The following is a 13,638-nucleotide window of genomic DNA, read 5'->3' on the forward strand; positions in this document are numbered from 1 at the left end:
ATCTACAAAACTTTTAAACCAAAATCTTTTCCCACAAAAAATCTTTATCAGGGATTTAAGTGGATTATTTTATTATTAAGACAGAGGCAAGACAGAGTTGTACATGTAAATGTTTGACTTAAGTTTAATGATGTCAAAGTGACATCATTATGTCCCGACCTTCGTCGCTTCAGGAACAATTGTTAATCCCAGTGTTTCTGTTGTATCTCTGCACTCTCCGCAGCCACTGTGACAGTGAAGGGTTAAACTGGCTGATGTTGAGGTTGTTGTCTTTATGATGGATTCACTTAAACTCAGTTATACTTTTGACTGAAAAGGGAAACAATATGAAGGTTACACTCATTAACCTTATTTTTTTGCTCATTGCTTGTTGAATTGAAGATGATTGCTTCTAGGTTGCTGCATCTTGTAGCCTACTGAACATTCAAGGAGTAAAATTAGATATTTAATCCTTGATGGTCTGCCACATCATTTTTTTTTTATTAAAACATTAGCATTTGACCGGTTGTTGTCAGCATTTAGAACATGCAAGCCATCTGCAGACATCTCCACTTGTCAACGGATAAGACGTCTTTATGAACAGATTATCTGCCCCCCCCCCTTTTTATTTATTTAATGTCCTTTATATCAAACGTGTGGACTGCCTGATATAAAATTGAGGATTAGCATAAAAATTAGGAACAAGTCCATTTGGCACAGTGCCTCAATGTCCCTTTGTCTAGCAGAGGCCAGTTGGAGGGCTGGAATGAGCCGTCTGAGGCGGGGTTTACTGTGTGGACAAAGACGCCAGGGCGGAGGGTCTGCCTTTAGATCTTTCAGGGAGAAGTTGTCCTGATTAAAGCCCCAGCAGGAGGACGACAGAGACATATAGGTCTCAGACAGTGACCCTTCACTCAAAATGATTTACAACAGATCAGATTTTGGGGTTTAAGTTGATCTCTTATGGTACATGAGCTGCAGGAAGGTTAGTAAATGAACATTCACGCTGCAGCCTGTCGCCTGACAGTAAAGGCGTTTCTAAGTTTTTGGGAATTTCAGTAGGAAGCAGGAGCAGCTCTTCAACGCACGGTTGGAGAGGTGGACAAATTATTCTCTATGGCTGGACAAGATTAGGTGTATTAGGTCTGCGATGATGCTAACATGCTGACGCACGTTAGCTTAAGCTTCGACTTATTGTTGTTGAAGCCGGAGAGAAAACCTTGTTATTCGTAGAGGTGGTGAATAACAGGTGCACTGGTACAGAGTGGTCTGCTGTAGCACAAGGAGACTTGACATCCCGACTGCCTTCTTCGAGCCTGTCTCTTCCTCATGGTCCTATTTAGAATCCATCATGGTCCAAATGTTTCGCCGCAGCAGAGATCAACACGCTCAGACCTTCACACTGCGAATGAGTTGAATGTGACGTTGAGGACCGAGGTCGTCCTCTCAAAACACTCATCTGTTGGCTCTGGTATTTAGTTTCCTAACATTAAATTGTGGATTCCAGCACACTCACGTCCTTTGATTTTATAATGCCTTTAATTCAATAAGTTCAATGTTTTGAAAAATAACTGATGCTCTGGCACAGCAGTTTCATCTGATTTAATCCTGCATTCAGTTTGTTGTAAAGCAGTATATCAAACAGCTGCTCCCAGTGCCTTTGAACGGGGAGTTTCTTTGTTTAGAGTGAATGTTCATGTGACCAGACAGGCAGCATTAGAAAATGATTCACAGCTGCATGATGACCAACAGTGGCCTCATACAGAACAGGTTTACATAAAGACATTAAATCTTAATACAGTGTAACTCCGATTTCTTTCAAGAGTGCTTAATAAATTTATTTTGTGATGGTAACTGGTATTTCTACCACATGGTGCCTGCCTGCTGATGGTGTAGTTTTAGAAGTTTTGGTGGTGGGTTAATCTTGGTGAAAGTTCAAAACATCCGAGTGCTGCTGTTCTTGATCAAACTTTTCATGCAGCTCATGAAAGTTGGTTAATTGTTTGCTCAGAGCAGTTCAAAAGTGTTGAACATGTGCATAAGCTGTTTTTATTCCTCTACACTTGAGTGGCCGGAGGCAAACTGACTACCGGTTGTTATGTCAGAGTCCCTCATGGGTGTCACCAGGAGAATTAACAGGAAATCCAGCATTGAGCGTGTTGGTGTCCCCATAGAAACCACAGGCTCATGCTCAGAGCGCACACACACGGCACTTTTATCAGTGGAAGTGGAACGCAGCAACATAAAACTACTTGTGTTGTTTTAGCAGAGTGTAAGATTGATTTAATGGATCCTCTGATTTTTATCTGATTCTGTGATTTTTTTTTAATGTTGTTTTGATCATTTTATACCATGCTTTTACACTGTATATCTGTCAATATTCATATTAATTTCACAAACTTCTGTCACCCATTGCTACCTGATATTACAAAGCCAGACAGGGAGACAGTTCACGTCTCTAAATCTCAGCTCTTTTCTGAAGGGAAAATATTTTTATTCACATCCTGTCTGCAGAAGTGGTGCAGAAACCACCAGAATACTGTTTAAGATTCCAAAAACATAAATAGAGTTTGACATTGTCTTTTCACAGATATATTTGTATTGGTGTACTTGCAATACAATGCAAATCAACATTTCATGTGTGAAATGTGTCACCAGTGTGTTAGAAATGCATCGTTACAGGCGGATCAACAACATCAACAATCACAAATTGACACCTTCATGTTGACACTGACACAAAGACATACAAATTTGGTCATTTTGCAACATCTTTAATTTCCGGAAACTTTGATGACAGGACAAATATATTTTTACTTAAAGCTGCTATTTGAAGCTTAATTGTCATTCATACTTTACACTCTTTAATCAGTAGGGGAGAGAGCACTGGCAGTCAGTAGGAGGCAGGGACGTGCTAATACATACTTTCCTATATGTTTATATATCCGGTCATAGGTTTTGGTTTTGGTTGGTGACTGAATGAATGAGAACTGAGAATGAAATCAGCTTTTTACATGAACAAATAAAGTATCGTAACAACACGAGACACACCCGCACTCACTTGTTCAGACTGAAATTATTCCATGACAAATAAAACCTTTAACTGTACAATTTTAGCTAATTGACCATCAAATAAAATAAAGCACAGTTCAGTGATATTCAATATTCAGGTCTTCTTTTCTCTTTGCAGTTAGTTGAAAGCAAGGGCTACATTAAAAATAAATAAATCAAACACAAACTGAACTTTTGAAAAGGGTATATCTTAATGTACTCAACCAGTTTTATAACAAAGAAATGATTTGACATTGGCTTTCTTCTTGTCTCCTCTCTCCAGTAACATTAGCGTGGGTGTGTTTCGTATCCTAGTGACGCTTCGTGGTGCAGATTTTTATAACGGCCATTTACAAAGAACACACTGATATTGAACTACCTACAAGTTCATTCAGAAGCTGTTTTCACTCTCCACTTTCCTCAGTATGTGCAAATCCTTTTCTCTGACTCAATTCTTTTCTGCCTCTTGTTTATCGTTGTCTCACCTCTCCAACTCTCACGCACCACCTGGAATGAGGAGATTTGATTGGCTGAGAAGCATCACCTGAGATGATTTACGGCACATGCAGTTGGTCCTTGAGTTCCCCTGCAACGCTTACAAAGCGCTGTAAACACTGGAAAAGCTGCGCCGATTGAAAAGTAGAACTGCCCCGTCAAAAACGTAATAATTCTCAATAATTTCAAGGCTTGCTAAACTGAGCAAGTTAGCTTGGATTGTGTATGTGGAGTACAAGCTTGATCATGTCATGGCTCCCCCAGATGCTGAGTTTCGTCAAGGAACGGACATCTTAAATCATCACATAACGAAACCAAACCAACTGTGAGTGGACTGTTGGAAGAGTCCTCATCCCATCGTCGGTCACTGATAAAAGAGATACCAGCCAACTGTTGCCGAGGAAAGCCCCCGACCAGAGGCTGGAGCTCTGGCACTGTTGTCGAACACATGGTCGTTGCATGAAAAATAAGGAAAATTAATTTCAACTTGCAGTGTTTAACAGCATCCTGTTAAACATTGATTTTTAAGGTTTGTCAGCACTTTTAGTTCAACATTTATAACTAACTTCTGCAATTCTAAAATAATTCGTTACATTTATGTAACTTCTTGTTAATTATTTTTGAATATTTGTTTAGGTGTTTCACAAGATCTCAGTTGATGTAGTTCCCACATGTAATGTTAGATTTCCACTTCAGACAGATGAAGGCACCTTATAAATTACCAGTAACTTTATTTTTAACTGCCATCATCTGCAACTGCACTTATTTATTTAAAAGTGCAGTTGAAGCAGGCTGATAGGTCATGATGTTAGTGTTTAAAGTGAACATATGACCTCATGCAGCCTGTTTGACATGATAGAATATCAAGTTCTAAGTTTACAGTACATTCTCAGTGTGGCGGAACTCAGCTTGATGTTGTGAAACCGGCTGAGTTTACACAGCAATGACTGCCTGGTGTGACATTGGACTTGCTGCATTCAGTCTCTCTCCCATTAACTCACAAGAAATGACAGCAAAATGGTGCTCTGCAACTTTACTGAAGTATAATTTTACTCATCAGCAAACCTAACATTTTGAAACATTTAATTATTCAGTCCATTTTCAAATGTTCTGATAAAAAAGTCTGGCTCTGGTTTGTGAAACCATTCACCTTTTCACAGTATTTGTTTCTTTGCTTTTATACAATAACATAATCCGACTATTGTTCCTGATCTCAATTTCTCATCCCATGGGAATTCTCTTTAGAGTAGCAGAAGCCAATTTTGGTTTGCTCCCTCGCACTTAAAACAAGTACATCTCCAAAGAGCTCAAATCCCTCCCTTGCATCTTTAAACCCAATGAAATCATAAATCACTCTGCTATACATATCACGCTAATTAAGAGCAGGGCTCAGCTGCTCTTCTCCAGCGGAAGACGGAATGAAACAGGTCCATAATTATGTCCAAACAATGTGCTCTCCACCTCTGCCACAGCACACTTGGAACTGCTATGTGCAGATAAAACATGTGGACTCACACCCAGGATTTAAAACACTTGGTCCATCTTTTTTTTTTTTTTTTTTCTGGAAGGGATGATGCTTTTTAGTCTGCTGCTGAATGTGAATAAAGTCAGGCAGTTCAACAGTTTTTCTTTGCTGAAATACAGATATTTTCATAGGTTTGAACAAATAGATAAAAGTGACCCCATCTATGATTTTAAGTTTCATTTTATGAGGTCAGTTACTGTAGAGAATTTATCACCAAACATTCCAACACTTAAGTGCTACTCTGCGGTAAAGCTATGATTGTCACATGACGCGTGGACCCACGCCACCTCTCTCCAGACCCTAATTTGGCTATAGCTGCATGTGTAAATGCTAACAGGCACCAGCAACTCAAGCCTTCACCAATAAATCAAGCTCAGCTGTGTGCCCATACAAGCAGACAAATATGGCGTGGCTTTTTTTGTTTTGGTACAGAACAGACAAAACTCTCTCTGTGTTTCTTCATTTCATCATCCCTCGACTCTCTGTCCTATGCACTCTTCCTGTCACCCAAACGTTGGTGATATTATTTGTAAGGCTGCTACATTCTGTGCCGGGCTTTTGTCCTAAGTCTTAAAAGGCCAGATGGCCAGCACTCACACACACGTGGAACTCTGGTAATATTGTACATATGTAAATCTGCAATCATGCTCAACTTTTAGTGTACAGTCTTCCTCCCCCACAGAGAATACTAATCCTTACCACACAACACAACTACTCAAATAAACCTAGGCTTTTTCACCTACAGCATAAAAAAATCGTGCTTTGTTTGTTGGATCATTTCCCAAAAAATCTGTGGTTTAGAATTATTCACACTTATACGTATAGATATACAGTACGGTGCTACAAGTGTTAATACGTGTAACGCTTGAAAACAAAGTTTATTTTGAGTCTCCAGTGTCACAGCTGGATCCATCTTCAACCTTTCATCATCCCTGTAACAATACTCTGGATCCAGATAGCCAATTATACCACTTATGGCCTCTCAAATAACTTTAATCACTGATTACGATTCCTTGTTCGCAAAGCAGCTACTTAAGAGTAATTGCTCAATAAAGAGAGGGGAAGTTGTCGTATTAAGTAGGTGTTCCTGCTGCTTCTCTCATTAGTGCTCACTTGGAGCTTTCAACTCACGATTGTCAAAATGGGTACAGCTTCATGCACAGCACAGAAGCCGCTCTCGCTCCTGCCTGCCTCACACTGCTTTATAGCGTGACAGCAGAAGCACTGCGCAAGAAGCCTCAGAACCAACAGTGTTTAACCGCTCAAACTTGTCTTGATTCACAGCAATTCCAAAAAGAGACAGGGTGTTTTTTTAAACGTTTTTAGGCTCAATATGCATCCAAAATCATGTTGTGTTTCAGGGCAGTGAGCAGAAAACAACATCCTCTTGTGGTAGGAAGCACTGTAAAAATGTCCCAGTAGAATTAAGTGATAGGGAGAAAGGGAAAGGGAACATAGATGGCTTTCAAAATCAAAGTAGTTAACCCACGTCCCGGGTCAGGGGTTCCGGTGGACCTGTGGAGGCCTCTACATCGTTCCCACGTTTTCTTGATTGAGTTGCCCAGATTTCTTCTCTAAATATTCAAAAAAAATGCTTGTTTTAATGGGAAGAAAATCCATTCAGCATGTTTGCTAAACCGCACGAATACACATGATGCATGTTGGCGAGAAATGCAAAAGATTGTTTTTAAGACAACTCCACATGGTCCCGTGCAGTTGCGTCTTTAACCGTTTACAGCTGTGAGATAATTGTGAAGCCACAGCTATTAAAATGTATGCGTTTCCAAATTCAGATCAGTTTTAATTCTCGATGAATGTTGAATCAGTGGAATGTACTATAACATCACATGCAAGTCAAGTTAAGTTGTGACCCTGAAACAACCACAAACAACTTCAAGGTTGAGTGTATTTGTTTATGTGTGGTTTTGCCTCTAAGGAGTACAGGGAATACAAACTGGTCACAGTACTTTACACAGCATATTAAAACATTAACGTCCCACATGATCTGCATGATGACAGACTGTCAGAAAATAAGACAGAAAGATAACCTTAAAGATCCTGAAAGAAAAGATGCTCAGTGACCCTCATTCCAGCTACCAGTCTTCGCTCTCCACTGTTCCACTTACAGAACTCTAAGACCCTCTCAATAAAACATGGCGGCCCTGAAACATTTACAGCTCTTGTGTTTCCTGAAATGATGAATCCAAAACATCTTTGATGTTGGAGAGGAATGTACATGAAACTTAATGTTTTAATTCTCCGAGCCACAAGTTACAAGTGACTGCAAAAAGGGTCTGTGCGAGAGCAAAAGGGGAGGGAGCGTCGGGGCAGAGCCTTGTTATCGAGCAGCATATTTTATGTTCTCTCCCAGAGGTTTAGAGGAGCAGTTACACTCTGGAGTTTTAGTGGAGGTCACAAGGTTATTATATAAACAATTCACATGGAGGCCTCCATCACCCAGAGGGCCTGTGTAATGCAATGCTCACAACTTCTGCAACGCTGTTCTGTTCAAGATGCAGACGTGTCCAATTTTAACTATGCTAGATTATCTCTCTGTCCTCTTTTTTTCCTTCAGCTGTTTTGTCAAGGCAACTGAGAACCATGCTTAATTAATTTGGTCAGCTGCCTTGGATAAACTACATTGATGACATCAATTAGATTCTAATGAAAACAGATAAAAGCCATGGAAAGCAAATGGAATTTCTGAACAGGACTCATCAAAGTCTCCGAATTGGAACAAATTCCCATTACGTCTCATAAAAGCCTTTAATTTGCAAAGCTCATGTCTGGTTTGGTACGTGGAAGTACACGGTCAAAAGATTCGGTCTTAAGTCCTGTGCTGAGAGAAGCCAAATCAGAATTTAATTTGGCACGTAACTCCTTATCCTGTCTGAAACATGTGGTTGGATGCAATCCTTGGATTAATGTAGACTTAACTGCAAATTTGGCTTGTTTCTCCTCCTCTGGCAGAACAAATACCTAGTTGAACACAACATTTACATTTCCAATCTCAGGAAGAAAAAACCCACATGCTTACTCCAGATTAGTACTTCTTAGTTAACCAAATTGCTACAATTATGTGTGTCAATCCAGTGACGTGGGATGACTCCATTTCTTTGTCTCTCTCACTCCATGTATCTCTCTTTTGTATCGTGAATATGAGAATTTTCACAAATTCTTCTTGATGACTCCTAATATTGCCTATTAATTTTCAAATAACTGTAACTTTAAGATGCTGCACACTGACTATGGTAACTGCATTTAGCACATTTTGTCTTTATGATACAGTATTTTTTTAACATTTAGACTAAGGTTCTTGACTCCAGTTAATCCTAATTTGATTTGAGTTATAGAATTCCCAGTTAGGGTTTGCAAAACCCACGCGTTATATCACCGATAATCTTTTCTTTTTCTTTTTTTTGCCCAGTTGCTCTAAATAAAAAGGTTTGTGGTTTTGTGTGGTTCTGTCAAGTATAAGAGAGGTAAAATAATGCATTAAAATTGTTTATTTTCTTTAAACTGGAATCAACTGCTCTTGGTCACTTGAGGGCAGTTTTGTTTTTTTTTAAGATAGAACAGGGTACATAAATATCAGTTAGTTTATGCTTCGTTAAACATTAGAAAAGCTTAATGAACCAATGGTTAACAGTCGACTAATGTAATGCTGTAGTCATTTATTTAATGGTTTCCATGTTAACTTTCTGAGCACAAAAATGCGGTGATGAAGTGTAAAAGATCACAAAGAGCCTTCATAGATGCTCAACCCATGAGCGATGAGACTGAAACAAGCAACCCAGCACGTTGGACTTCCTGTGACCTGAAAGTATTCTCTGACATCATTGAATGGTATTTTAAGTCAACCTTAAGGAGCCATTTTTTTTTATAATGCGCCCTGAATGCACTTTTATACAGATAAGAGGAATGACAAACAACACACAGCCCTCCACGAGAACAAAACAAAACAAAACCTTTTTTCAGATCTTTCACATAAACTCATGAAAAACGGGACAATGATTGTCAAGTGAGTTTGTTGATCAGGGATGGGTGGAGTCAGGTGAGAGCATGTGTAGACCGGTGGTGGAGACACGAAGGCATAACTCAGTCAAATCCATTCACTTCTTGATGCAAGATAACCTCAGACAACTACTCACTATTGACCTCGATCTCAGCCATAATTAAGTTGCTCTTTATACTTCTTTATACAGTTTGTTGTCTCTCTCTCTTTTTTTTTTTCAAAAAACAATTTCATGGATTACAAAACGAGTTTTGCAGCCAGCACAGTGGCTCAGTGCTCAGCACAGTTGCCTCTCACCCAGAAGGACCTGGGTTAGGATGCCAGCTGTTCCAGGTGTGAAGAGCTCTCCTCGTGTCTGTGTGGGTGTCTGCTCCAGTTCCTTCCACCGTGGAGAGACATGCATATAAGGAATGAATACTCCTGTCAGTGAGCCTGAGAAAAACCTGGACTTGGTGGTGCCTAGAGGCTGCACTCTGCTCCACCAGATGGATCGGTCAAATCTAGAGGATACATACTGAATCTAAAAAAAAAAGAAAAAAGTTTACCTTTTAATTCCCTTTTGTTTTTTTCAGTTATTTATTAAAATTTGCGAGAGAAATGACACTTTTATGAATGCACTGAACAGAACTACAAATGTGACACCTTCAGTTTTACTTCGATGTGTCCAAATAGTGCTTCAAAGATTTAAAGTTTTGCCTACAAATATGTTGATATCCCAGTTGCCAGCATAATCCATCTTCTGCACAGGTGCAGATGATCAAGATGCTGATTTGTTACCATGAGGTCAATAAAAGTTCACATCACATTGGCACACATGTCACCAGTCAACAGGGAGATGCCATCTGCCTTGTTACAAGCTGCCATGTCCAGCAAATTTCAGTAAAGGTTGTATTTTTTTTTTCTTATGGGTGGTACAGATGCAGCATCCAACATGCATAGGAAACATGGCTCGTGCCACTTGGTTCCTTTTATGCAAGGTGCAGAGGTTAGCTCATGCTCCTGCGTGGCTGCGAGGACAAAGGAAGTGCATTGATTTGCTATCCAAACAGATGCTGTAATGCCCTGTGGTGATTGGTTAATTCTTGTCACATTATGTGCTGTTTGCTGACTGCATTTGTTAAGGATACTTCATCTCAGTGCACCGTGGACCTGGAAAAAACAAACAAACACAGACGCGTTGCAGCAGTCTCGATTTAGTTTTTGAGAGCTTGTCGCGCATCTCCTTTAGGATGTTCGATATGAATAGGAAATTTAAACATGCAAAAATGCTACATCTGTACAGACCTCTAGAAATCAGTTCCAGCCGATAAATGGCATGCTCACAAAAGCCATGTCACTACTCTTGCTCAGGAAAGGATACTGATGCTGTATGTTTGTGATCGCCTGAGGCCAGTTGCCTGTGCTGAGGAACACAGCTGCAAATCATCCAAAGGGTTATGGATGCAGTCGGACAGCCAGGTTCTGTGTCTGATTGTTCCCTTTGCCCCTTGACATAATTTCACTTTTCAGCACAACGGTACTTTGCCTTGTGTCGCGATGTTGTGCACGCAGTTTCTGGAAGCTTGAGAACGCCCCTGTTCATGTCCATTGCTGAACATCTGTTGGATGTTCCGGGCTGTCCAGGACATCAGTGCGGTTCTGTCCCTGAAGCTATCTGTGAACTCTGCACAGCTTTCGTAGAGGAATGAAAGAACATTTCACAATCCTCAATCGATAATCTCAGTCATATGTGAAAGAGATCAACAGAATCATCACATGCAAATAAGGGTTACACACACGACTGGAACACCCACTAACTCTGTCTCTCAGTGGCTGTTCCTGGTGATCCAGCAGCGAGTCTGCGTTTTGTTGCATATTGTTCCTGCATTAGTTGGTTAAAAATTCTGCCTCATAAATATACTTAAGCTGAATTATATTCAGTGAACATTTGTACTTTTTATAATTCTCTGATAGTTTGTTTTTTGATTATTTAAATTTACATCAGAAGACCAATTGTTTAATATTTTGTTTTATTTGGTGTCTCCATCCTCACAGACTACCCTCCCCCACCGCCACCTGCTGACGAGTCAACCGGTCTCCCATCATCCCCTGGGTCCTTCCCTCCTCCCCCTGTGAACTCGTACAATGACCAGGTGAGAGAAACAGTTGTTAGACATTTTCTCTGTTGTCAGGAACTCTCGAAGAGTCAGCACTGAAAGCAAAGGCAGCCTCAAGCATTTGACTGAGTTCACGTATCAAGTCCAGTAAAACTGTCTGTCTGTTTTGAGCAACACTCTACTGCAGAGCCGTCCAACAACAGATGCTGCCTGGAGCCAGCCGCTGGAACTCAGAGACCCACGGACAAACAAACTTTCTTCATTTTCTGAGCTCTAATGCAGGGAGGATAGAAGGCTGACACCTATTGGTGGAGCTTGGTCTCTTTTCTCTGCTTCGCTGGTCATAATATCCACAGGCATTTGACCCTCCTGGGATATCTGGCCTCTGCGATCTCACTGACACTCTCAGCACTTGACCTCTGCAGCAAAATCCTCCAAGTGCTTCGCATTCCTTTGTTCAGTGTAAGCAAGAGGAAAATAATCTCCCTCTTCAAGCCCTTCATTTGATCTGAATCTTTTTCTGTCCCAAATGAATGCCTCATTTGTACGTTTAGAGACGGAATGTTATGTAAAGTAAATAAGTTATGTAATCTGTGTAAATTCACTGCTCCTCCCACAAAAATTGAAACAATATTGGACTGTACCTCTGAGAGTAGTATATACCATCCATGTTGTGTCATGACCTTAAGGTAAAATTACTCTCAGGGATATAAACTCATCTTCAAAGTTGCAGTGGAGTGACTCTTATTTCTCACTTCCCTGGTTTAGTTTAACCAAAGGAATGTTCAACTGCTGTGCTCTCCTGTGGAACCGGCTGAGCGCAGCAGTTGGAAACAAAATAAGCACTCAAAAATCGACCCTTCACGATGTGGATTTACAGCAGCTTGGTCTTGATTAATTATCAAATAACTTCCTCTCCAAATTTCCACTCAAATAATTTAATCCAAAAGTCATTCAAAGTCTACAGGATGACTGCTGATAGCCTCAAGTCTAATGTGTAGACATAACCGCACATCCTTTGTTAACCACTTAGGGCCAGACATGCATGCCAAGGAGGTCATGTGCTCACTGCTGCTTGTTAGCGGTATTACAACAGGCTGATTATCACCAAACTTGGTGGAGGAGTGTGGTATAAACCAAGGGAGAACCTGTTAAAGTTCGGAGGAAAAGCAAAAAAAAAACCAGCACCCTTGTTACATCTTTAGTCTTCAACTGCCTGTCAGTCATCAAAATGAAGCTGCAACTGAATTGCTCATGACAATTGCACTTAGCCAGGCTGAGCAAATCAAATCCAACATGACAGCCTGACCTTTACAGTCATGCCTTTTGCTTTGGCTGTGTAACGAAAGGTAAGAAAAATAATTTTGGATTTACATTATCAAATGTTACTTCCTGTGCAGAGGAAGTCATGTGATCACCAGTGTTGGTTTGTCTGTCCGTCTTACAAGGATAACTTGAAAGTTGTTGATGGAGTTAGAAGACATTTGGTGCTATGATTCCAGTTAATTTTGGAATTTATCTGTAATAGATCCAACTAGTCACTCCAACCACACTCTAAATAACGCGTTTAGTTAATTGTTGTAGTTACATTTTTCTTATGATAGACGAAGGAAACCTGAACGTATCAGAGATTCATGTTATCATGCTACATTTAAACTGGTCTGGTATTTTTGTGTTGATGAACTAACCAAAATCAAAACATTCCATTCACACGGACCAAAAGCAAAGAAACACATCCAGTCCTCACTTTCAAGAAGCTAGCTTCTGAAAATCTTTGGTACTTTTATGCTTCATTTTATTTTTAACCACGTAGAAAGCAGATGTAAACGGAGCCAAGTGCTGCAGACAAGACGTATTTATGTAGGCCAGCTTGGATGTTAGCATCACCATGAGCTCCTTCACCCTAAACCGAATGGGGTTTTTAAATTGGTTTTACGATTATTGCACAAGATCAGCTCTGTGGCGAACAAAAGGTAACCTCTGCAAATGAACATGACATTTATGCTATGGAATGCATAAATGCAGTTGTTGAAAGCACAAAGCTAATGTGATGTAAGGAAAGAACTACAGACGCATGGCCTCAACATCAGACAAGCTTCACGTACTCTTTCATGTCATCTCATTTGGCCACTTGTAAGATTCAAACTCAACCTGTCCGTGTTCAAGCAGCGGTGCATTCCAATATCGTTCAGACGGTGTTGAGTTTGAAAAACAGACTGTAGCTAAAAATACATCAGAAACACTGTCGTGCGATGACTGCTTTCGAGACGTCAAATGTGACGCATCAGAGAAAAATCAGGACGGAAACTCTCCATCTCATCAAAATGGGAACAAGATCAATCAGTTTTTATTAGCGAGTTTATGTGGGTTCAAAACAACGTATATGGGAATTCATGTGTGGGTGTGTGCAGTGGGAAAGTGGTATAAGACACATAAATGCTCTGAAAATCAGAAATGTAGTGTTAACAAAAACATTTTGT

The 13,638-nt window shown here is 40.2% G+C and overlaps 1 protein-coding gene across 5 annotated transcripts in view; it reads left to right on the forward strand.

Moving 5' to 3' along the window:
• The window catches only part of lpp (LIM domain containing preferred translocation partner in lipoma), a 136,625-nt gene that overhangs the window by 49,866 nt on the left and 73,121 nt on the right, over positions 1-13,638 (forward strand). For all 5 annotated transcript variants that reach the window (XM_086224835.1, XM_086224832.1, XM_086224831.1 and 2 more), the window contains one exon: positions 11,097-11,194. In XM_086224835.1, coding sequence (XP_086080961.1) covers positions 11,097-11,194 — 98 coding nt within the window. The remainder of the gene's footprint in view (positions 1-11,096; positions 11,195-13,638) is intronic.

Source organism: Aulostomus chinensis, chromosome 14, assembly GCF_037954235.1.
Source record: "Aulostomus chinensis isolate RoL2024-O1b breed Wild chromosome 14, RoL_Achi_v1.0, whole genome shotgun sequence".
NCBI lineage: Eukaryota > Metazoa > Chordata > Actinopteri > Syngnathiformes > Aulostomidae > Aulostomus > Aulostomus chinensis.